This window comes from Callithrix jacchus, chromosome 4 (genome assembly GCF_049354715.1).
Source record: "Callithrix jacchus isolate 240 chromosome 4, calJac240_pri, whole genome shotgun sequence".
NCBI classification, from domain to species: domain Eukaryota; kingdom Metazoa; phylum Chordata; class Mammalia; order Primates; family Cebidae; genus Callithrix; species Callithrix jacchus.
In genome coordinates, this window is record NC_133505.1 from 78795029 (window position 1) to 78821450 (window position 26422).

Genomic DNA, 26422 nt, shown 5'->3' on the forward strand with positions numbered 1-26422 from the left:
GCATGAGGTCTCCTGCTGAGGGAGAGCATCCGGCTGTGTGTCCCCCATTCCAGGAGCCCTGTGATGTAACTGGAGAGCAAACTACAGGATGTTAAAAGAGGGGAAACAAATTGTTTAACTCTGGTGCCTGGGAGGGGCAAATTTTCAACATCACAGTTACTTTTGATAATACCATGTATTTACCTTTTTCATTCTAACTTGTAATTAAAACGTTTTTGAGGTAAAATAATGAGACCTTAATGTGTGATCTCTTTTTTCCCCAGCTACCTCTGAACAGTGCCAATGGGATTTATGAGCTACGTGTAACCGGACGTGCCCAGGATGAGATTTTATTCTCTAATAGTACTCGCTTATCGTTTGAGACCAAGAGAATATCTGTCTTCATTCAAACAGACAAGACCTTATACAAGCCAAAGCAAGAAGTGAAGTTTCGCATTGTTACGCTCTTCTCAGATTTCAAGCCTTACAAAACCTCTTTAAACATTCTCATTAAGGTAAGTGCTAGACAGAAATGAAGCAAGGATTTCTAGCCATCTTCCTAAAGCCTTCTGGGAAGTTCTGCTTGTGTTATTGACACTGGAATATCTTAGAAGTCACCTAAGATAAGCTTCCCTCCCAACACAGAACTCCTCTATTAGTAAAAGTGATGGTGTATGCAGTGCTGGGTTAAGAGCTCAGTGTCTTCAGTTGACCTGCTTGAGTTCTAGACCTGGGATCTTCATTGATTTATTCAGTTGTTAAACACTTATTAAGCTTCTGCGTTCCAGGCACAGCCATAAGGCAGTGAACAGAAGCGATTAAGTCCCACTTACACTGAGTTTATTTTTCAGTGGGTACTAGAAGACAGACATAATAGACATACAAATATATATTCATATAGGGTCAGGTATGTATGTATTTGCATGTGTGAGAGAGAGAGAAAAAGTGAGAAAGAGAGTTTGTGTCTGCTACTTTCTTTCTTTCTTTTTTTTTTTTTGAGTTGGAATTTCACTCTCGTTGCCCAGGCTGGAGTACAGTGTCAGGATCTTGGCTCACTGCAACCTCTGCCTCTTGGATTCAAGTGATTCTCCTGCCTCAGCCTCATAAGTAGCTGGGACTACAGGCATGTGCCACCACCCCTGGCTAATTTTGTATTTTTAGCAGAGATGGGGTTTCACATGTTAGTCAGGCTGGTCTCGAACTTCTGACCTCAGGTGATCCACCTTCCTCTGCCTCCTAAAGTGCTGGGATTACAGGCATGAGCCACTGCGCCAGCATTTTTGCTACTTTCTCTAGAGTTGTCTGGGAAGGCTGACTTGAGCAGAGCTCCAAAGGCAATAAAAGAAACTAAGCCTAGACAGAGGGGGAAGCACGTGGAAAGGCCCTGAGGAGGAGCTTGTTTGGTGCTTTGGAGGAACAACAAGCTGGCGTGTGCTGGAGCCCTGGGATCGAGGGGACAGGTGCCAGGAGATGAGGTCGTATACAAGTAGGTGGGTTAGGGTGGGGCTCATGCAGGGCCTTAATGGCCATGATAAGGACTTTGAAGTTTACATTAAGTGAAATGAGAATTCACTGGAGAATTCTGAGGAGAGATGATGTAATCTAACTGAACATCTTAAAAGGATCACTGTCAGCTCTAAAGAGAATAGATGCCAAATGCTACCTGTGTGATCCTGGGGATATTTATTAACCTTCTAGAACCTCAGTTTCCTTATCTGGAAAATATGTAATAATAATAAAACATCACAAGGTTTTTATGAGGATTAAGTGAGATAATTCAAGTAAACCATGTAGAACTGTGTCTGGCACATAGTACATGCTCATTAAAAGTTAGCCATTACTATTATTATAGGAATCCCTTTTGAAAGGTAGTCATTTGGTCTTTGCTGCTTAATACTCTGATGATCTGGTGGCACTGTGTTTAGCACACAGAGTGCTCTCCTGTGAGAATCAGGTTGAAGACAAAAGAGATCCAGCTGGGCCTGGTTTTCTATATTTCAACTGGGAAGAGCACTGGACATTTGACCATTACTTGGAAATAGGGTGACTAACTCATCCCAGTTTTCCTGGTATGTCCCTGATTTTAAAACTGAAAAGTTCCTGGTCCTGGGAACCTCTTTAGTCTCAGGATGTTGGTTACTCCAAATATTCTAATGAATACTATAGTGTGGAGGTAAAGTCAGGCTTTTTAGTTCAGTATCTTCCTACTCTTTGTTTGTTTGTTGTTATAAATTTAAACAACAGAACCCAACCAATTAAACATGTATACATTTAACTTCGAGCCAAGATATGTTTGTAGCCAGTATCACATTGGTTAGCATGGTGCTTGATGCACATTTCTTGAATTGAACTAGCATTATTTCAGAGTTTGCCTTTGCTATGTAACGGAATGTCTATAAAGCAGGTTGACAAAGTAAATAGCATTTCTAAATTCGTGTCACGCTCTGAGCAGAGTTGAACTGACTCCATTCATACCATCCTTCATCATTTATCCACATATATGGAGAGCTTACTGTATGCCAGAAGCTGTGTACAATAGATGGTTTAATAAATATCTGGCTATCTGTGGCTGTTTACATTCAATGTAACAGTTTATGCAGTGCTAACTTTTATCTGCCTGCAATAGAAGGCAGATAAATTGCCTGTTCAAGACATTAACCCAGAACTAACCCTACTGGTTCTGGATAATGAGTCTGCGTTTTCGTATTTCTGCCTCTCTGCTCTGCTCTAGTATCTTCCTTTGAACCTTCCATTTGCAGATTCTTTGGGCTTTTCTGTGCAGTTTGAGACTTAGCTGACCACATTTGACTTTCTGGAAAGGGCTCAGAGGGACTTTCTTCTTGTTAGCTCTGGTACTGATATGACCCTTTTGGCCAGGGGAGGGGAGTTTAAACTAAAATACTACCTGGAACCCAAAGTGTTTGGGAACTGTGAGTGAGAGGTGGCCGTGCTGTCATCTCTGTACCTAGGAGGTGATGCTCAAATGTGGACTCAGTTCTAGCTGCCTTCCTCCTTGCAACTTGCAGAGGCCAGGTGGGTATTCTTTCAGCTGACAACAGACATTTGGGCCAGGTTTACTAGACTATGATATTTTCTACATCTTTCAGTGTAGAATAATTTGTTTCTTGGCCAAACTTTTCAAAAAATTTGGGACTTAGCCTAACTAGAGCCCTTGAGACAGCTGTACTCCTTGGTGCAGCACCACCTGTAGGCTGATGTGAAGAAGTGCACCTGTAAGTTAACGGGGCCCATCTTGCCCAGCCAGGAATGGCTGTAGGATGTAGCTAAGATACTGACTGTAACAGCACGTTTAGGGGTGTTCAGTGTTGTTCTTGGGGACCACGGGGCATCTTTGGGTATTATTCATCTTGCATGCCCCAATAACTGGTCTTCTCAGGAGGGAAAGGGGCTTTGAGGCCTTTTGGCAGTAGAAAAAACATAACCTGTGTCTCCCACGCTTCTGGCCTCCTCTAGCCAATTTGGCCTGACGCTATGGAAGCGAGTGCCTCTGACACTGTGATGGGAGCTGGCATGGCTGGCTTCTACTCTGACCTCTCCTTTAAGAAGTTGTTGGTGCTAGTACGGGTCAGTGATCTTGTAGGGAAACAGGTGTTATTGGCTTGGGGTTATATCATGTGACCGTGCCTTGACACTCTGTTTGAAGCAGTGTTGGCCAGGTAAGGAGGCCACCTTATTTAAGTGATTTGAATTCTCTAATTCTACATGCTGGACAGACATTTCCTTCACACATAATCCGGAAATAGTCCTCACAGACACATTCTCCAGCCAGGGAGCTTACTACTTGAGACAGCCAGGTATTGTGTGCTGTGTTGAGGCATCTGACAGAGTTCCAGAGCCATCTAAAGGTGACTTAAAGGGCATGTGGGGCCACTATTCCAGGATCTCTGGCTGCAGCTTTTCTGGCTGTGACTGGGGCATTGATCATACTGTACGTGACTGTGTCATAGCAGGAGATGACTGCATGCAAATGCTGGGCTCTGCTGTGACACCACCATGCTTGCCTGGTTCAAATCCTGATGTGCCTTGTAGACTTCTGGTGTTTCTGCATTCTCTCCCTCTGCCGTATTGGTGACAATAGACCTAAGTCCAAGACAGGCTTGGGAAAGCAGATGAATTATCTTACTCACCCCCAACCCTCTAGATCCCCCAGGTGCAGTCATCAGTGAGGTCAGTTCAGACTTCCTTCATGTTTGGGAGAAATGTACACCCTCATTACCATAATATTTCAGTAGAATATGGACATTCTGTTTTCCTACACTTCAGGTTACACCAAAAATTATTGTTATTATTATTTTTATCTGTGTCACTTTGACAGAAGAAACACAATATTACATTGTTTTCATTTCCTTAATTATTAGACAGCATATATTTATTGGCTATTTGTATGTCTTCCTTTGTTCCTGAGTCTTTGAACTTTATAGCCCTCTCATGCATCATGCTGTGGCGGGCACAGTAGGGCCAACTGCTGATGACAATGCCTGGCCCAGGAGTTTGCCAGGGATACTGTGACCTGCTTGTTATTGACTTGTTTTCGGTCTCTGGTTTTAACAATTGGTTTCTGGCTTATGAGACTGCTTCCTGCACAGTTCTCAGCATTGTGCTTATCCCTAATGGTCATATCCCTGCTCTGGGAAACAGGTTTCTTCTGGTTTCTAATAACTGGCTCCACTCACTACTTCCAGTCAAAGTTTAGAGAATACGACTAAGGGAAAATATTCAACCCATTCTCAGTCACAATCTAGTTAGGATAATAAAATATAGATTTTTTGCAAAATAAAATATGTAAAATAAATATATTTTTCTGCCTTTAATAATAATATATACTCAAGAGAGATAAACTCTTGGTATACCAGGGGCTTTCCAGGAAGCAGTCACCTCTGCCTACTGGAGGCATGTATAGGAGGCAAGAAGCTGGAACTGATTTCACCAGTGGACGAGGAAGGGAGGGATTTCCATGCAGCAGCTGCAGAGACCTAGATGCATGGGCTTTTGGGAATAAACTGTAAACAAATCTGTAATGTTTAGAGGAAGATGAGCCTAGAAATGTAGATGGAGTCATATTAGTAAAGGACTTGTAAACTATGCAAAGGAGTAGGCAAATGAAAGCCATGCATACCTAGTGGTCTAGTATAATCATCATATACAATAATCAGTGACTATAAAAATGTATAGTCACTGCTTTTTATATCCAGGGACTATGCCAAGTATTTAAATCACTGTAACTCATTCTCAGATTTGTGTTTCAGATGTGTCACACTGCTGGCAGTGGGGAGAATGTGGTGGAGAGGGCAGGTCTAGAGGGGGAAGATCAGTTGCATTAGTTAGAAAATAGGACATGGTGGCTAGATTGAGGATGGAAAGAAGGAGACAAATTAGAGATATATTAACCTCACAGAGTCAGCAGGGCTGGAAATGTGAGAGGAATCTAGGATGACTGCTGGAATGGTTTGGATGAAGTCTGCATGAAGGGATTGTTGTTTGGGAGGTTACAGGAAGGCTGAAGTGTTTTTCATATATATCTTTGGTTAAACATCTCTCTGATATGCTTTTGTTGAGTTAAAAGGCCAGGTGCAGTGGCTCACACCTGTAATCCTAGCACTCTGGGAGGCCGAGGCAGGCGAATCATCTGAGGTTGGGAGTTCAAGACCAGCCTGACCAACATGGTGAAACCCCGTCTTTAAAAAAAAAAAAAATAAATAAATAAATAAAAGGCTGACATGAGTTTGAATTCTGTATTTCATCATGCGTTGGTGCCATAATATTGAGTCACGCCAGTCACTTGAATGCGTACCTCCCTCTCCAGCATCAGTTTTCTCAACTATAAAGTGAAGATAACCTTGTTCTAAAGGAGAATTATAATGATTAGAGATAAGGCAGAGTGCCTGACACGTATTGGGTCTTTAATAAATGGGGCCTGTTATTTCTACAGTTAAATTTTCTTTTGACACTTCCAGCACCGTGCTGCCGCCGGGGGTTTGGTGATGTACATGTAGTGTTTCATGTAGAAGGAAGTAGGGTGCCAGGAATTTAAAAGGTGGAGCAGAATCAAGGTGAACTTGGAAGGAATATGAGAAGAGAAGAAACTTTGATTTGTCTTCTTCAGTAATATAGTGCCTACATTTTCTGACAGCTATCCTTGTACCATGTTTTGGAGGAAAGCCCTGGGTCTGGGTGGGAACACCGCAGTGCATCTTTCCCAACCACAGAGGATGCACACGCACACGGCCAGCCTCTGCAGAGTTACATGTCTGCTTTTCATTTTAGGACCCCAAATCAAACTTGATCCAACAGTGGTTGTCACAACAAAGTGATCTTGGCGTCGTTTCCAAAACGTTTCAGCTATCTTCCCATCCAATACTTGGGGACTGGTCTATTCAAGTTCAAGTGAATGTGAGTATAAATGTATCTTTTGGGGGACTGTTAAAGTGATTTAATTAGGTCACGTGGGGGAATAGCTCTAAAGTCATTTATTCAATGAAGAGAAAAAAATTAATGTGAACATCTAGGCATTGAAGTGGTTTATTTTTAATTTATGATGTTTACAAGGGTTTATTTAGCCTTCATTCTAACATACTAGAATTTCCATCCCTTTTGTCCTTTTCTGTGATATAATGTGTAAAAGTTAAAACTTTTGTCATTTTAGTACACAATGTTTACTGATTTGTTTCATGCATTGTTTTAAAATTAAGTAATAAATACATAGCTATTATTTGGCAAATTTTTAAATCTTAGAATAATGACTCCTAATGAGTGATTAAACTAACCTACTTTATCTTTGTTTTAAGAAACCGTGACTTAAATAGCCACACCAACCTCTGTTCCCCATTTCTCTCTAATTTCTACACCTATTGCCTTTACTTGCTGCCAACTTGTATAGCTCTGAAATCTAAATGGAGGGCATTAAATGGTGTATAAATGTAAATGGAGGGCATTCATTAAAATGCCCTCCATTTCTTTGTGCCTCACGTTTTCTCCTATGTGTCACTGTGTAATACTTGAAAATTCATTGAATGCTTTTCTTTGGAATTAAAAAAATATAAATTCATGAATCAGAGCTTTAAAAATAGTTATTTTAGAAAAGGGTATCTCACTATTGACATTTTGGAGGAAAATTCTTTGTTGTGGGCTCTGTGCTATGCATTATAGGTCATTTAACAGCATCTCTGGCCTCTGCCCAATAGACGCCAGTAGTAGCTCTCCTCTCCCTATAAGCTGTGACAAGCAAACATTTCTCTAGGTATTGCCAAACATCCCTGGGAGGAAATATCCTCCCCCTGCTCAGCTGAGAACCATTGTAGCTGAAGGAATAATCATTCATTAGCCTAAGACCCAAGGCAAGATAAAAGTACCCAGTATTTAATATGTGCCCTGCTTTTTACTTGCATTGCCACAACAGTCCTGAAAAAAAAGTTTTATTAAACTTCATTTCTAGATGAGGAAAATGAAATGTGGAGAAGTTTAGCAACTTGCCAAGAAGTTGGAGCTGGGAATCAAAAGAAGCAAGATTTAAATTCAGGTCTCTGATGGCAAAGCCCAGCCTCCCTAGCTGACCCCATGACCCTCTGACCCCAGGACCCCAGCATCATGATAGAAATACTTTGAATCTGGGCCCTGGTTAGAAGATAGAAGACACAGTAAATCCTTATTTAATTTCAAAGCAGTGTTTCTTAGATCAGTTTAAAAGAAAAATGATAAATTATCAGGTTAGACATTTGAAATTGCCATTTTTGTGGGTCGGAAGTACCAAATATTAGCAATTCTAGATGCTTCAATCTAAATAGATTACCTTCATTCAGACAAACATGTGCTATGGATAAGAGGAGCTTCAATAGACAAATGGAAATATATGGATATTTCACATCTTAGAACTGTGATTCTATTTCTAGGGCATTCAGAAAGAAGCAACCCAGAGGAAAGAACTTGGCTTAGATTTTGAAATATTAAAACGTTTAATTTTCTTTTTTGGATGTCTTTTTAAAATTTTCTTTTTTGATGTCTTTTTTGGAGTTATGTTCTTACTTTTGCTCTGTTTAAAAATAATGGGAGGCATGGTGGCTCAGACCTGTAATCCTAGCACTTTGAGAGACTGAGGCAGGCGGATCATCTGTGGTCAGGAGTTTGAGACCAGCCTGGCCAATGTGATGAAACCCGTCTCTACTAAAAATACAGAAATTAGCTGCACGTGGTGGTGAGCACCTGTAATCCCAGTTACTCAGGAAGTTGAGGCAGAAGAATCACTTGAACCTGGGAGGTGGAGGTTGCAGTGAGCTGAGATCACATCACTGCACTCCAGCCTGGGTGGCAGAGCAAGACTCCATCTCAAAAAAAAAAAAAAAAAAAAAAAAGGTAATGGGAACTTCAGCATTAAAAAGGAAGGATATTGTGACAATGCTCCAACTTGGATAAAACTTGAGGACATTATCCTGCATGAAATAGCCAGTTACAAAAAGACAAATACTTTGTGATTCCACTTACATGAGAGATTTAGAACAGTCAAAATTGTGGAAACAGAAAGAAGAATGCTGGTTGTAGGGACTGATGGGAGGGAAAATGGGGAGTTGCAGAGTTTCAGTTTTGCAAGATGAAAAAGTTCTGGAGATCTGTTGCACAACAACATGAATATACTTAACACTAATAAATAGTGCAGGTAAAATAGTGAATATAGTTAGTCCTATGTCATATGTATTTTACCACAGTGAGACATAAAAGTTTTAAAAAGTAATGAGACTTAACTATTTTATGTGATATGAATTGGTCATTTAGTATATAATATGTAAACCTTTATATTTTTCTATAATATATATTTATGTGACATATAAACGTGAGATATAATCAATTTTTTTCCTGTGTCTAAAGGGGAAGATGTGTTAAATGAAATACATGAAATTGTAGCTTACTTTAAGCATTATTGCTGAGCCTTGAGTAGGTAGGACTTGTGTGTGAATTGACCTGTCTGAATGAGAACAGTGCTGGAGGTACAATCGACTCTCAACATTTGCTTCATGGCCATCCTGAGTCTTTATGGGTGTTTGTATGATATGTTTACCAATCTTATTCTTTTTAATTTAGCAGGAGCTCTACCAAATGTGTGATGTGGTTTTAAAGAACACTGATGGTAATATGCAAGGGGTTCATACTTTTAGAGAACAATGTATCGCATAACCGTTAAAATCATGCACAATTTACAGTGTGGTCTTTGCTTATTTCCTTATTTATAACAGTGTAATAATAACCACTGTTATAAATGGAAGCCTAGAGCAGTGGGTGATGATTTCTAGGGGAAGTAGAATTCTTTATGTTTGAGCTTATAGAGAAAGTGAAAAGAGTAGGCATTTGTGAAAAATTTGTGTAGGAGCAGGGAAAGTAGAAGGGAACCTTATGTGTTTGGGGATTTTGGAGAAGTTGATATTACTGGAGTATGTGGAGAATGATGGGAGATGCCGACTAGGAAGCACATTATGAGTTTAATTTGAATATTATTTTCAGTTCCCACTTACATTTTCCAGAATCTTTTTTTTAATCCATTCATCTGTCCATCTGTTCATCCATCCATCCATTCATCCATCCTTCCATCTACCCACCAACCCAGTGTGTATTAAGGACTTACATGGCCGTGATGAATACAAAGAAGCTAAACACATGACTTCTGTTTTCAAAGGTCATTGTTGTGGTGACATGAATAATATGATAAAAATTAAATGACATAAGGGAGACAGACAAACACAAGACAGTGCAATAGCAGAGGAATTGTAAGGTGCTTAGGCCGGGTTGTGATAAAGAGGGTTTATTGTTAGCACAAGCACCGATGTTTTGGGGCCAGCAGCTCCCTCTGTCTCTCATGGTCTGCTCTGTTCTCCTTTCACTCTTCTCCCAACCTTTGAGGAGTCGTTCAGTTCTTCTCATTCTGTTGGCTTAGCTAAATAATCATGCCCAGTGTCTTTAAAGCAGGCCTCTGCACAGGTGGCTGGCAGCCTAGGGGTGGGCTGCCCTTGGGTCAGGGTGTCCATTGTTGGTCCACTCAGAAACCACCTCTGCACAGTGACCAAGCAAGAGCAGTTTTAGCTGGATGACAGGCGCTGAGGGATTAATTTGTTTGATGAATGGTGGACAGAATAAGTACCAGACGAGAGGGGGATAGAATAATAGAGAAAGACTTTGCAGAAGACGTGAGGTTATACTTTGAAAGATTTATAGGATTTCTCATGTTGTGGACTTGGCTTGTCATGTTGCTTTTATAGAAAACAATAATGCTCTTAAGGAAATTTAGGTCATTAAAAAATTAAAAACACTTGCAAGATCTGGCCCTTGCCCACCTTTTCAGCCTTGTAAAGTGCCGCCCTTCCTCTTGAACTCTATGCTTTAGACATCTTACGTCCCTTATGTTTCTTAAACTCACCTGTCTGTCTCATTCTGGAGCCTTTTCTCATGCTGTTCCCTCTGCTGGGAATGTTTTTTCTTCCTTATTCTCGCTACTTGCAGGCATTCTCTAGAATGGCCTGGTTGTTCCAGACATTCCCATAGTACAGTGTGCTTCCCTTAGTTCATTCATGTTACTTTCAATTGGTGGTCCCTGATAGACGGTAGCCTTTGTAAAGCTCCTGACCTTCTAGTCTTGCTCAACCCTCTATTCCTGGGACCAAGTTCAGCGCTTTTTCATGTAAGTAGAAAGCAGTATTTGCTTAAGCGAATGTGTGAAAGGTATATAACAGTCATTTGTTTTGAACCAAATAAAATTTTCACTTTTCTATATTCTATAAAGCATCTTTATTTTTTTGAAGACAAGTATATTGATTAGGTATTCATCATTGGAGATATGTTAATTTCAATGAAAAAATAAATAAATCCCTTTAAAAAAGAGCCCTTTTAGGACCACCAGGGGTCAGTATAACCAAGGAAATGTTACAAGAAGTAACTGCAGCCTTGGTCTCTGGCTTTTGTTTTTCTTTGACTACTGCACGGTATCGAAAGACTGTATGTTGCTTATTATTAAACCCCTTTTCTTTTAATAGTGAAGAATGACATGGAGGAAATGTATTTATTATTTAAACAGCCCGCCATTAGAAACTATGTTTTTATTTTTCTGAGGCAATCACCATTCTCAATATAAAACTCAGGGAGAGGAAAATATTTATTTTCAAGAGAGTGTTTTTAAATTTTTTAATTTTTAAGAGACAGGTTTGCCCTCTGTCACCCAGGCTGGAGTGAAGTGGCACAGTCTACTCCTGGGCTCAAGTGATCCTTCCGCCTCAGCCTCCTGAGTAGCAGGCACTACAGGTATGCGCCACTACACCTGGCTAGTTAAAAAAAAATCTTCTTCATAGAGACAGGGTCTCGTTATATTGCCCAGGCTGGTTTTGAGCTCCTGGTCTCAAGCAGTCCTTCTGCCTTGGCCTCACGAAGTGCTGGGATTACAGGTGTGAGCCATCATATGCAACCTTTGGGAAGGTGTTTTGAAATTCCATTTTGCCTGTAGAAAAAATATGAAATGATATGAGTATTCCCACTGAGAGACAATCTCTTTAAGGATTGCCAGAGTTATCAGAGCTTTGAAAGTGGTGTTCTTTACTTACCCTTTGTCCTAGGTCAGGAAAAGGATCCCTTAGGTGAAACATACTTGAGGCCTCCTTGGCATTTCTTGACTTGTATTAATAACATGTTTGTTTGTAGAATAAGAGTGCGATACTGTGTTAACCTTTCTGGATTAATCTAAATTGTTTGCCCTTCAAGTATTGTATTGCTTTTCACCTTCAAGATTTTTTATGATAGTAATGGTAATTATTTTGTTCTAGTAGGATTTCTAGGTTTTTTTTTTTCTCTCTCTCTTTTTTTCTTTTTGAGACAGAGTGTTGCTATTCTGCCTGGGTGTGCAGTGGCACGACCCTGGCTCACTGCAGCCTCCACCTCCTGGGTTCAAGCGATTCTCCTGCCTCAGCCTCCTGAGTAGCTGGGATTACAGGTGCATGTCACCATGCCCAGCTAATTTTTGTATTTTTAAGTAGAGATGGGGTTTCACCATGTTGGTCAGGCTGGTCCTGAACTCCTGACCTCAAATGATTCACCTGCATAAACCTTCCGAAGTGCTGGGATTACAGGTGTGAGCCATTGTGCCTGGCCTGCAAATGGTCCCCCCACCCATTTTTTTTGTTGTAAAATACGCATAACAAAAAATTTACCATCATTTTTAAGTGTACGGTTCAGTGGTATAAAGTACTTTCATGTTGTTGTGGATTTATCACCACCATCCATCTCCAGAACTCTCTTCATATTGCAAAACTGAAAATCTACACCTATTAAACAGTAACTCCCCATTCCCTCCCACCCCCAGCCCCTGGCAGACACTGTACTTTCTATCTCTATGGCGTTGATTAGTCTTATATCAGCAGAATCATACAGGATCTCTTTTGTGACTGGCTTTTTTTCTCATAGCGTTATTATGGTTCATCCATGTTGTAGCATATGTCATAATTGCCTTCCTTTTAGAGGCTGAACAATATTCCATTGTGTGAATATACTGCATTTGGTTGCAAATGTTTTTGCATCTATGATTTAAAAATCATATTCCGGGTTACCAGAAGGTGATTTTCGGGGTTCTGTAAAAGAAAGGATAATGCTGGTGTCTGAGAACTAGGCTTCTAGGAGCCAGGAGGGATCTGGCCACAGCAGTGCAGCCTGTAGCCCAGAGCTCCAGGTCTCTGCGTGACCCAAGCACTGGTGCTCATGTTCCTCTGAGAGCCCAAAAGAAGAGCCTGAGTCACTGAGAGATTCCTGGTCATTTGATGATGGCAGCCCTGTGCCATCTTTCCTCAGTGTCAGATGGAAGTCTGTTCTTCCTTCTAGAGTGGCTATAGAAGTCCACTTGAGTTTGCCATAATGGCCAGCTGAGGCTGCCGTTGGTTCTGAAACATCAGTGCACCACAGAATCAATGGACTGGGAGCTTGTTTAAAGATGGATAGTCCAGGTCCCACCCCCAGATCACAATTTACTAATTTTGGCACAAGACCTAGGAGTTTGAACTTTAAGTAAGCACTCCAGGAAATTCTACTAGTTTTTTCAATCACATTTTGAAAAGTGTTGATAAATGCTCGCCAACTAGGCATCTTTAGAATCCATCTTCTCCATTGAGAGGCAGCGTTGGGCAGTCAGCAAGGTATGGAACTGGGGACAGGCCATCTGTTTTATTCTTTGACTTCTCCAGCAGCGCTACTTTCTGCTATTTACTTTACCTGTCTAGGTAATCAGCTCAGTAGAGCTCCCTAGCACCTTCACCATACTAAGTTAGAATTTTTGGGACAATGTATATCTTTTACAATAGCTTCTCTAGTGCTTCAGATGCACAGCCAACTTGGAAACCACTGAACTTGATAACCTTACAGTCTTTTCTGTCTGTCACCAACTACAATTTATTAACCCTTGTCTCAATCTTAAGCCACTGTTGGGGTGGAGAATAAGAAATGGAAAGCAGAAAACTCAACAGGGTTAAGGCTTGAAATCACTCTTCTGGAGCCCTGTGTAATGAAATGTGGGTATCAAATTATTATGTAACTCAGAAGCAATCTGAAACGAGTTAGTTTTTTTTTTTTTTTTGCTTCTAACAGTTACTTCTAGTTTCTCTTGAGTTGTAGAAAGATTAGGTGAGGGTTGCCAATACCTTACTGCTTTTTATAACCTTTCAGGACATTTCTTATTTTTTCCGGCCTTGTTGCCCAGCCTCTGCCTGGGTCAGCTTGCTGCTTCTGTTAAGTTTCTCTGGAGCTGGTTTTCTTTTGCAAAAGAGCACATCTTTGTTTGGACAGTTCTTGTCCCTGAAGCACTCTACCAGTAGCATCTGCTTAATTTGCCTTGCTTGTGATGGCAACTTAACAGAAAGCATGGAGCAAAATTTTGACAGGTCAGAAAACAGTGGCATTCTTTCTGAAATGTGGTTGTGGCTTCAAAAATACTTTTGCTAGTCTTTGCTTATAAGAAGAATGATTTTTTTGGGAAAGACCTCAAGCTCTTACTTCCTTGTTCAGTGACAAAGGGAGGGAGGAGTTGGTTTTAGAATATTGATTTCTTAGAGCATCAGCTGCCAGAGCTTAGCACTTCTCCATTCTTCCAAAGGCCCTGATAAACATCCCTAGAATAGCATTTATTAATCAGTATTAATTAATTACTTTGCTTTTAAAAAAATTGTGGTTAGATATACATGCAAAATTTACCATTTTAACCATTTAAAAGATTAGTAGGCTGGGTGTGGTGGCTCATGCCTGTAATCTGAGCAGTTTGGGAGGCCTGGGCAGGTGGATCACGAGGTCGGGAGTTTGAGACCAGTCTGACCAATACAGTGAAACCCTGTCTCTACTAAAAAAGAAATATGAAAATTAGCTGGACATGGTGACACATGCCTGTAATCCCAGCTACCGAGGAGGCTGAGGCAGGAGAATCGCTTAACCCTGGGAGGCAGCGGTTGCAGTGAGCTAAGATTATGCCATTGTACTCCAGACTGGGCAACAAAGAAAGACTGCATCTCAAAAAAAAAAAAAAAGTTTAGTAGCAGCAAGTGCATTCACATTGTGGTGCAACCATCTATCTCCAGAACCTATTGTATCTTCAGACATTTAAAAAATGTCTGCCTCATTTCTTAAACTGTGAGCTCCTTGAAGACAGGAGTTCTATTTTCTTAGTTTTTATATTTATTCTGTCTAATGTAATATCTGACCTGTTATGGGGACTCAGTCATGCTTGCAGGATGAAAGAATGAGTGAATAGAGCTCCTTCTAGATGATTGCTACTATTATCCTTTGTGATATTCTTTGACTTATAGTTCCATTCTGCTATATGATCTTGCAACTTAGTAGAAATATCTTTGTATATTTTTATTTTATTTTATTTTATTTTATTTATTTATTTTTTTTGAGACGGAGTTTTGCTCTTGTGACCCAGGCTGGAGTGCAATGGCGCAATCTCGGCTCACCGCAACCTCCACCTCCTGGGTTCAGGCAATTCTCCTGCCTCAGCCTCCCGAGTAGCTGGGATTACAGGCACGCGCCACCATGCCCAGCTAATTTTTTGTATCTTTAGTAGAGACGGGGTCTCACCATGTTGACCAAGATGGTCTCGATCTCTTGACCTCATGATCCACCCGCCTCGGCCTCCCAATGTATATTTTTGTTTTGAGAATATATATGGTGGCTGTATTTGATGAACCTGTGAGCTAATGGAAAACAGGACTTTTTGATTAATGCTCTGGACTTTCTCATTTTGAAAATTAGGAAAAGATTTCAGGTAATAACTGAATATTCTAGTTCCTTTAAAGTCTAAAAGGCACTCATAATTTTGGTACCATATTATTCTTGTGTCTTTATTGAGCCATTTGATCTGCTAGTGTCCGTCCTTTGGCAGTGGGCATTTTAATTTCTGGGCCCCATGCAAATGTTCATGAGGAGTTCTTTGTTTTGTTTTTTCTCTCCAGAAGCCACCCTAGGAAGACCCTTCCTTTCAAATGTGTCTTCTCTACTCCTCTCTGAAGGTACAGGTTTTTGGCATCAGTCAGAAAACTTTGGGGCCAGACTTTAGGATGTTGTTTGTCAGTGACATGGAGAGTCTGAGTACATAGCATCATCAGCCAGAGCATAGGGTCTCAGTGCTAGAGAGGATCTTAGAGGTCACATAGATCCATCTCTCCACTTTATGGAGAAAGAATCTGAGATAAGTGATGTGACCTGGTTAGGCTAACACAGTCTGTTGTGGGATGGTCAGGACTAGAAACTAGTTTACTGATACTTTCAGTTCTGTAAAATTAAATTATTTATTTATTTTTGAGACAGAGTCTTACTCTGTCACCCAGGCTGGAGTGCAGTGGCACCATCTCAGCTCACTGCAACCTCCGCCTCCTGGGTTCAAGAAATTCTCCTGGCTCAGTCTCCGGAGTAGCTGGCATTATAGGCATGTGCCATCACGCCTGGCTAATTTTTGTATTTTTAGTAGAGACGGTGTTTCACTGTGTTGGCCAGGTTAGTCTTGAACTCTTGACCTTAGGTGATCCGCCCACCCTGGCCTCCAAAGTGTTGGGACTACAGGCCTGAGCCACTGTGCCTGGCCAGCAATTGCTGTTCTAAAATGGCCTCCTTTTAAGGTTGAATTTAGATGTCAACAGGGCCTGTTGTATGCATTGATGGAGAAGATGCACACTTCTTTTATATGACTTGTGGATGCCACAGGGATCACCTCATTGCACATTGGATTGTTCCCAACATATTCCAGATTCTGATCACAGCAGCCATGTGTTTAGATGGAAGATTTGAGTCCAGCATGTAGGTTACCTGGTTGATCCATTAATATCCATTAATATATTCTTAAGGATTAGGCTGCTGTCACCTAACTGCCTCTATAACCTGGGTCATGTAAGGCACACAAAGATTAATTTTTTGTTGTTTGTTTGCTTTTGAGATAGTCTCGCTCTGTCGCCCAGGCTGGAGTGACCCTCTGCCTCCCAGGTTCAAGTGATTCTCCTGCCTCAGCCTCTCGAGTAGCTTAGCTGGAACTACAGGCACCCATCACCACCCCTGGCTAATTTTTGTATTTTTAGTAGAAACAGGGTTTCACCATGTTGGCCAGCTTGGTCCTGAACTGCTGACCTAGAGTGATCTGCCCTCTTCTGCCTTCCACAGTGCTGGGATTACAGGCATGAGCCACCATGCCCAGCCAAGATTAATTTTTAAAATAATTGTTTACCTTTAGGTAAATTCACAGAAAGTTGTGAAGATTGCACGGAGAGGCCCTATGTACTCTTTATATAGTGTACTCAGTGGTTATATCTTATGTTATTATAATACAATATAAAAAGCAAGAATTTGACATTAGTGTGGTATGTGTATATAGTTCTATATGGTGCTTAATTTTCAGTGGCATAGAGGGAGTTTCGGAAAATGATAACTCACTGAGTGCTGACCAGTGGGGCAGCCCTGGGTCGGGGGAGGGGGACACTGAAATGAGTACTGAGTCCCCCAGTGGAGTGAGGAAAAGGAGAAAGAGCAAGAAATGGAGTTATTTATCCCCAAGGGTAACTTTCCTATTCAGTACAAAGCTATAGCTACACTGCTGCTTTTTCCCCCTTGCTTAAGATAGGTGCCCAGGAAAGGTGGTCATGTTACATGTCTTTAAAAACCATAATTCCTTGTACTTTGATTAGGAACAGAGAGGGTTAGATGGGTGGTTTTTGTTTGTTGTCTGTTTTTAAAGGGAATATGTTTCTAGTTAGTACTTTTTTTTTTTTTTCTAACACCAAGGAAACAAGTTTGTCCCTTGAACTGCATGATGTACTTGTACTGCAGATAGTAACACTTTTTAGGGCACGAGTGTGCTTGTGACACTGGCTGCCTGGCCACTATCACTCTAACAGGAGCCTTGTATGATCTACGTCTTGGTTGTTGGCTAGATCCATTATTCCCAAGTCCTATCATTACGAGTGACTGTCAGGTATAGACCAGCTTCACTTCTTCAGGTGTTTAGTTCCAGCCTTGACAAGAATCAGAGTATCTGTCATCCTCTCTAATGAGACAAGGGATTCAGGAAAAAGCTATCTTGGCTGGGTACGGTGGCTCACACCTATAATCCCAGCACTTTGGGAGGCCAAGGTGGGCAGATCACGAGGTCAGGAGTTCAAGACCAGACTGGCCAACATGGTGAAACCCCATCTCTACAAAAAAAAAAAAAAAAACCGCAAAAATTAGCTGGACACAGTGGCTCGTGCCTGTAATCCCAGTTACTTGGGAGGCTGGGGTAGGCGAATTGCTTGACCCGGGACCTGGAAGGTAGAGGTTGTGGTGAGCCGAGACCGTGCCACTGCACTCCAGCCTGGGCTGCAGAGTGAGACTCCATCTCAAAAAAAAAAACCTATGTCCTGGGGAGGTTCTGGTTCCTCTCTCCTCATGCTCAGTAGATTATCTTCCTTTCCACTTGACAGAGAACACAGTCATCAGATGGGAATTTTTAAAAGTTTTTCTGCCGGCTTTTCATGTCTTGCCTGTGCCCATCTCATGCTTATTCTTTCTTTTTACAGGAAAGGTGCTGTTCTTCACATCTAAGACCAATATCCCAATTTCTGCCTTGAATTCTTTCTTCCTCTGCTTTCTCAGAAAACTTACAGTGTTGACAACAATATCTTTCTTCTCAGTCTTCAAACTGCATCTCTTTCTGTCTTGAATCTTTTTACAAAATCTAATACGTTTAATTCTTTCTCATTGAAAAAACCAAAGATATGGAGAAATATTGTGCTTTAACCCTACTTCCTCTTCAGTGACTTCATGTTCCCATTCTAGCCAGTCTTCTGAAGAAATGTAATCTAATCTCTCTGCCTCCATTTTTTCCAACTCACTCCAGTTTGGCTCTGAAATTTCTTTATACTTGTTTGGATTCTTCTTTGTCACTTTTGCCATTTACTCTCTATTACATACTGGTACATGGCAAATTTGGTTTTAAGTTTCTTTCATTTCTCACTCTAGGGAAGTTTACCCACAGACATGATTGCAATATTCATCTATACACCAATGACTCTCAAATTGGCCTCTCTCAGAGAATCTATGCCTCTGAGTTCCAGCCTTTAAACATCTACCTATTCAACATCTGTACTTGGATGTTTCAGAGAACCCCAAACTCTTCATGACCAGTATCGTTCTTACGATCTTTCCTCACCACACCTGGCTCTCCTGCAGCATTTCCTATCTTATTTAATTGCTCTACCATCCATTCAGCTGTGAAGGCTGATAACCTTAGAGGTTTTGACACTTCTTGCTGCCTGACCACCCACATTCAGGCCTTCACCAATTCCCACAGCTTTTGCCCTTAAATATGTTTCTTTCTTTCTTTTTTCCCCTTGAGACAGAGTCTTGGTCTGTCACCTAGGCAATCTTGGCTCACTGTAACCTCCATCTCCTGAGTTCAAGCATTTCTCCTGCCTCAGTCTCTCTAGTAGCTGGCAGTACAGGCATGTGCCACCATGCCCGGCTAGTTTTTATATTGTTTTAGAGACAGGGTTTCTCCATGTTGCCCAGGCTGGTCTCGAACTCCTTAATTCAAGTGATCTGACTGCCTCAACCTTAAATGTATTTCAGATCCACCTACTTCTCTCTCTATTTCCACTTTGACCTCCTTTGTCTAAGCCACTATGATTTGTTCCTAGTTATTGCAGTGTCTCTTAATCTGTCTGCATTACTTTTTTTTCCTTTGCAACCAATTATCAACACAGCACTAAAAATAATCTAAACATTAGTTGGATCATGTTATTCCCCAGCTTAAAACTCTCCAAAGACTTTCTTTTCCATTGGCCTCAGCAAAATTCAGACGTTTTACCATGGCCTATACAGGGTCTTACCTGATCTGACTCTGCTTTTCTTGTCTCATCTCCAGATTTCATAACTCTCTGTAAATGTTAATTCACAGCTTTTATCATAATTTGTAATATATACTCATGTATGTGGTTAGTTGATAAATATCTCTCTTTCCACTAGGCCAAAAGCTCCATGCAGGGGTGTATTCCTATTATGCCTGACATTCAGGAGCATTGAATAGCTCCTGAAGGAATGAATGAATGAATGCCTTTGTTGTGTTTGGGCCTAAGCCCTGGTAATTCTTATTCAGTAGCTCTGGGGTAGGAACTGGACATCTCTATTTGTTAAACCCACCACGGCTGACTTGGATGCTGAGTTTGGGTTGAACCCCCAGAGAAATATGTTGCAACTACAGTTTAGACCACAGATGTTTAGACTCTAAACAGAAAAGGGAAGGAAAGGATGATGTAAGTTAATAAACATTTTCTCTCATTTTGAAAATCCTATTGACTCTGTCATTCCTCTAAATAGGTCAGGGTACATCAGCTGACACTTTTATAGGATGATATTTCCATTGTGATTTCTTGTTTATTTTTAAGCTCTCCCAATTTTATGGTAAAAGTAAAAGGGAAAAAATAGGATATTACATGATTGCTGTTATGTAGTCAGTAGGTTCAGGCATAGTCATGTAAGTAAGGATATGAATAAAACTAAAAATATGAAGCTTTTCTGTTATATGCAAGGGTGGAAAGTAACACCAGTCAGTACACATCTAAAGGTGAGAAGACATAGAGTGGCTTTCAAGGAGCTTCCAGTCAGATAAGCTTCATGTAACAGATACAAAGAGCATTAGATTAGGAGTCATAAGACCTGGGCACTGTGCTCTACTCAAGTGATGGTGGGCATGGCATTTCAGCTCTGGGTCTCAGGGATTTGGATCAGGGAATTTTTAAGGCTCTTCACAGCTTTACAAGTTCAAGCTGTACCTAAATGGGGCTGGAGGGGACTGTAGGACTTGGATGGGAAGTGTGGGCTCTGAGCTGATTGACAGGGTTGTGGGGCAGGGAGCAGGAACTGGTTGCAGTGCAGGGCTTGTAGAGATTAGTAGCTGAAGAGAAAGGTGGGGGAGTTTGTGCGCCGAGCTGTGGAGGGTATTAGCTATCAGGCTGAAGTTTTATATTTCATTTTTTAGGCACCAGGCAGCTCTAAAAACTTTTAGGTATTTTACTTAGAATTTCTTTTTCTTTAAAAAATATATATTTTATTGCATTTTAGGTTCTGGGGTACATGTAAAGAACACACAGGATTGTTGCATAGGTACATACATGGCAATGTGGTTTTCTGCCTCCATAACCATCACCTATATCTGGCATTTCTCCCCATGTTATCCCTCTCCAACTCCCCACCCCTCACTGTGCCTCCCCTAGTCCCCCCCCCGACAGACCTCAGTGTGTGATGCATCCCTCCTTGTGCCCATGTGTTCTCATTGTTCAACATCTGCCTATGACTGAGAACATGCAGTGCTTGATTTTCTGTTCTTGTGTCAGTTTGCTGAGAATGATGTTTCCAACTTCATCTATGTTCCTACAAAGGACATGAACTCATCGTTTTTTATGGCTGCATAGTATTCCATGGTGTATATGCGCGCTATATTTTCCCTGTCTAGTCTATCATCAATGGGCATTTGGGTTGGTTCCAAGTCTTTGCTATTCTAAACAGTGCTGCAGTGAACATACGTGTGCATGTGTCCTTATAATAGAACGATTTATAATCCTTTGGATATATACCCAGTAATGGGATTGCTGGGTCAAATGGAATTTCTATTTCTAGGTCCTTAAGGAATAGTCACACTGTCTTCCACAATGGTTGAACTAATTTGCACTCCCACCAGCAGTGTAAAAGTGTTCCTATTTCTCCACATCCTCTCCAGCATCCGTTGTCTTCAGATTTGTTAAAAATCGCCATTCTAACTGGTGTGAGATGGTATCTCAATGTAGTTTTGATTTGCATTTCTCTAATGACCAGTGATGATGAATATTTTTTCAAATATTAGTTGGCCTCATATATATCTTCTTTTGAAAAGTGTCTGTTCATATCCTTTTCTCACTTTTGAATGGGTTTTTTTTTTTTCATGTAAATCTGTTTTAGTTCTTTGTAGATTTTGGATATAAGTCCTTTATCAGATGGGTAGATTGCAAAATTTTTTTCCCATTCTGTTGGTTGCCAGTTCACTCTAATAACTGTTTCTTTTGCCGTGCAGAAGCTGTGGAGTTTGATTAGGTCCCATTTGTCTATTTTGGCTTTTGTTGCCAATGGTTTTGGTGTTTTGGTCATGAAGTCCTTGCCTACTCCTATGTCCTGAATGGTTTTGCCTAGATTTTCTTCTACGGTTTTTATGGTGCCAGGTCTTATGTTTAAGTCTTTAATCCATCTGCAGTTAATTTTAGTGTAAGGTGCCAGGAAGGGGTCCAGTTTCTGCTTTCTGCACATGGCTAGCCAGTTTTCCCAACACCATTTATTAAACAGGGAATCCTTTCCCCATTGCTTGTTTTTGTCAGGTTTGTCAACGATTAGATGGTTGTAGATGTGTGGCATTGCCTCCGATGCCTCTGTTCTGTTCCATTGGTCAGTATCTCTGTTTTGGTGCCAGTACCATGCTGTTTTGATTACTGTAGCCTTGTAGTATAGTTTGAAGTCAGGTAGCCTGATGCCTCCAGCTTTGTTCTTTTTATTCAGAATTGACTTGACTATGCTGGTCATTTTCATGATGTTGGTTCTTCCTAACCGTGAGCATGGAATGTTTCTCTATCTGTTTGTGTCCTCTCTTATTTCGTTGAGCAGTGGTTTGTAGTTCTCCTTGAAGAGGTCCTTTACATCCTTTGTTAGTTGTATTCCTAGGTATTTTATTCTCTTTGTAGCAATTGTGAATGGCAGTTTGTTCTAGATTTGGTTCTCTTTAGGTCTGTTATTGGTGAATAGGAATGCTTGTGATTTCTGCAGATCGATTTTGTATCCTGCAGATTGATTTTGTATTCTGCAGATTGATTTTGTTGAAGTTGCTTATCAGTTTCAGGAGTTTTTGGGCTGAGACGATGGGGTCTTCTAGATATACTATTATGTCATCTGCAAATAGAGACAATTTGGCTTCCTCCTTTCCTATTTGAATACCCTTTATTTCTTTTTCTTGCCTGGTTGCTCTGATTAGAACTTCCAGTACTATATTGAATAGGAGTGGTGAGAGAAGGCATCCTAGTCTAGTGCCAGATTTCGAAGGGAATGCTTTCAGTTTTTGCTGATTCAGTATGATATTGGCTGTGGGTTTGTTATAAATAACTTTTATTATTTTGCGATACGTTCCATCGATGCCTAGTTTATTGAGAGTTTTAGCATAAAGGGCTGATGAATTTTTTGAAGGCTTTCTCTGCATCTATTGAGATAATCATGTGGTTTTAGTCTTTGGCTCTGTTTATGTGGTGAATTACATTTACAGACTTGCATATGTTGAACCAGCCTTGCATCCCCGGGATGAAGTCTACTTGGTCATGGTGGATAAGCTTTTTGATGTGCTGTTGCAATCGGTTTGCCAGTATTTTATTGAAGATTTTTGCATCTATGTTCATCATGAATATTGGCCTGAAGTTTTCTTTTCTTGTTGAGTCTTTGCTGGGTTTTGGCATCAGGATGATGTTGGTCTCATAAAATGATTTGGGAAGTATTCCCTCTTTTTGGATTGTTTGTAATAATTTCAGAAGGAGTGGTACCAGCTCCTCTTTTTATGCCTGGTAGAATTTGGCTGTGAACCCATCTGGACCTGGGCTTTTTTTGGTTGGTAGGCTATTAATTGCTGCCTGAACTTCAGCTCTTGTTATTAATCTATTCAGGGTTTTGACTTCTTCATGGTTTAGGCTTGGGAGGGTGTAAGTGTTCAGGAATTTATCCATTTCTTCCAGGTTTACTGGTTTATATGCATAGAGTTGTTTGTAGTAATCTCTGATGGTGGTTTGTATTTCTGTGGAGTCTGTGGTGATTTCCCCTTTATCGTTTTTTATTGCATCTATTTGATTCTCCCCTTTTTTCTTTTTTTTTTTTTAAATCTGGCTAGTGGTCTATTTTGTTGATCTTTTCAAAAAACCCATTCCTGATTTTTTTGAAGGGTTTTCTTTTGTGTCTCTATCTCTTTCAGTTCTGCTCTGATCTTAGTTATTCTTGTCTTCTGCTAGCTTTTGAGATTTTGATCTTGCTCCTCTAGCTCTTTCAATTTGATGATAAGGTGTCTATTTTAGATCTTTCCTTGCTTCTTATGTGGGCATTTATTGCTATAAATTTTCCTCTTGAGACTGCTTTAAATGTGTCCCAGAGATTCTGGTACATTGTGTCTTCGTTCTCATTGGTTTCAAAGAACATCTTTATTTCTTCCTTCATTTCATTGTTTATCCAGTCAATATTCAAGAGCCAGTTATTCAGTTTCCATGAAGTTGTGTGGTTCTGAGTTAGTTTCTGAATTCTGAGTTCTAATTTGACAGCACTGTGGTCTGAGAGACTGTTCGTTATGATTTCCATTCTTTTGCATTTGCTGAGGAGTGATTTACTTCCAATGATGTGGTCAATTTTAGAGTAGGTGTGATGTGGTGCTGAGAAGAATGTGTATTCTGTGGATTTGAGGTGGAGAGTTCTGTAAATGTCTGTTAGGTTTGCTTGGTCCAGGTCTGAGTTCAAGTCCTGGATATCCTTGTTAATTTTCTATCTTGTTGATTTGTCTAATATTGACAGTGGAGTGTTAAAGTCTCCCACTATTATTGTGTGGGGGTCTAAGTCTCTTTCTAAGTCATTAATAACTTGCTTTATGTATCTGGGTGCTCCTGTATTGGGTGCATATATATTTAGAATCGTTAGCTCTTCTTGTTACATTGATCCTTTTACCATTATGTAATGTCCTTCTTTGTCTCTTTTGATCTTTGTTGGTTTAAAGTCTATTTTGTCAGAGACTAGGATTGCAACATTTTTCTTTTTGCTCTCCATTTGCTTGGTAGATCTTCCTCCATCTCTTTATTTTGAGCGTATATCTATCCTTGCATGTGAGATGAGTTTCCTGGACACAGCACACTGATGGGTTTTGACTTTTTATCCAGTTTGTCAGTCTGTGTCTTTTGATTTGGGCATTTAGCCCATGCACATTTAAGGTTAATATTGTTGCGTGTGAATTTGATCCTGCCAGTTTGATGCTAGCTGGTTGTTTTGCCCATTAGTTGATGCAGTTTCTTCATTGTGTTGATGGTCTTTACCATTTTATATGTTTTTGGAGTGGCTGGTACTGGTTGTTCCTTTCTACATTTAGTGCTTTTTTCAGGAGCTCTTGTAAAGCATGCCTGGTGGTGATGAAATCTCTGAGCAATTGCTTGTTCATAAAGGATTTTATTTCTCCTTTGCTTATGATGCTTAGATTGGCTGGATATGAAATTCTAGGTTGAAAGTTCTTTTCTTTAAGGATGTTGATTATTGGCCCCCACTCTCTTCTGGCTTTTAGGCTTTCTGCTGAGAGATCCGCTGTGAGTCTGATAGGCTTCCTTCTGTGGGTGACCCGACCTTTCTCTATGGCTGCCCTTAGCATTTTTTCCTTCATTTCAACCCTGGTGAATCTGATGATTATGTGACTTGGGGTTGGTCTTCTTAAGGAATATCTTTGTGGTGTTCTCGTTATTTCCTGGACTTGTATGTTGGCCTCCCTTGCTAGGTTGGGGAAGTTTTCCTGGAAAATATCGTAAAGAGTATTTTCCAGCTTGGATTCATTCTCTCTGCCACATTCAGGTACACTGATCAAGCGTAGATTAGGTCTTTTCACATAATCCCATATTTCTTAGAGGCTTTGTTCATTTCTTTTTATTCTTTTTTCTTTAATCTTGCCTTCTTCTTTTATTTCGTTGAGTAGATCTTCAATCTCTGATATCCTTTCTTCTGCTTGGTTGATTTGGCTATTGAAACTTCTGCATGCTTCATGAAGTTCTCATGTTGTGTTTTTCAGCTCCATCAGTTCATTTATACTCCTCTCTAAGCTGTTTATTCTTGTTAGCATTTCATCAAACCATTTTTCAAGGTTCTTAGTTTCTTTGCAAATGGTTAGAACTTGATCTTTTAGCTCAGAGAAGTTTGTTATTACCCGCCTTCTGAGGCCTGTTTCTGTCAATTCATCAGACTCATTCTCCACCCGGGCTTGTTTCCTTGCTGTTGAGGAGTTGTGATCCCTTGGAAGAGGAGAGGCATTCTGGTTTTGGGTATTTTCATCCATTTTGCTTGGGTTTCTTCCCATCTTTGTGGATTTATCTACCTGTGATCTTTGTGGTTGGTGACTTTCAGATAGGTCTCTGACTGGACATCCTTTTTGTTGCTGTTGAAGTTATTTCTTTCTGTTTCTTAGTTTTCCTTCAAACAGTCAGGCCCCACTGCTGTAGGACTGCTGGAGGTCCACTCCAGACCCTGCTTGCCTGGGGATCACCTGCAGTGGCCTATGCGTTTTCCCTAGGAGCTGCAATCCAGAGCTGTTCCTATTCCTTTACTTGAATTTTAATCAATGTTGCAAATTTCAATATAGGACTTCTGAGGACAAAGGAAAAAATGTGTGTGAATGAGTCTCTCAAATTATAAAAGTTACAGGATCATAGCTTCATAATTTTCTTCTGATTGTAAAAGTAATGGATGAGTAATGTAAAAATATCCAAATATGATAGTGTGGAAAGTATGACACCATTATGATAAACTTCCAAACAAACAAAAATCATCGATATGTGTTGTCTTCTTATTGCTTTTAGTAGAAAGTTTCTATGTAATAGTGTGACATGATTAAAGTTGTATTTTAGAAAGATCACTTTAGTGGCAGCATGTGGGGTGATTAGAGGGAGAGAAACTAAGGTCCAGGAGACTACCAGGGGGTTAGTATTATTGTTTAACCAACATATGAATACCTTCGATGTTAGCTCATAATTGAATACCTTCAGTGTTAGAAAGTTCAAAGGTAATAGGAGATTGAGGTGAGAGCAGAAAATGTTAAAGAGGAATGGATGAATTCAAGAGACACTTTAAAGAAAGAATCATTAGGATTTGTGACTGGATTTTGACTGGG

At 40.4% G+C, this 26422-nt stretch overlaps 1 protein-coding gene across 12 annotated transcripts in view; it reads left to right on the plus strand.

The window, feature by feature from the left end:
• The window catches only part of CD109 (CD109 molecule), a 305344-nt gene that overhangs the window by 188674 nt on the left and 90248 nt on the right, over positions 1 to 26422 (plus strand). For all 12 annotated transcript variants that reach the window (XM_054254174.2, XM_078369551.1, XM_054254172.2 and 9 more), the window contains 2 exons: positions 264 to 494; positions 6265 to 6390. Coding sequence is in view for 5 of the 12 variants with exons in the window: in XM_054254169.2 (XP_054110144.1) it covers positions 264 to 494; positions 6265 to 6390 (357 nt within the window). In the remaining 7 variants the exon portion in view is untranslated. The remainder of the gene's footprint in view (positions 1 to 263; positions 495 to 6264; positions 6391 to 26422) is intronic.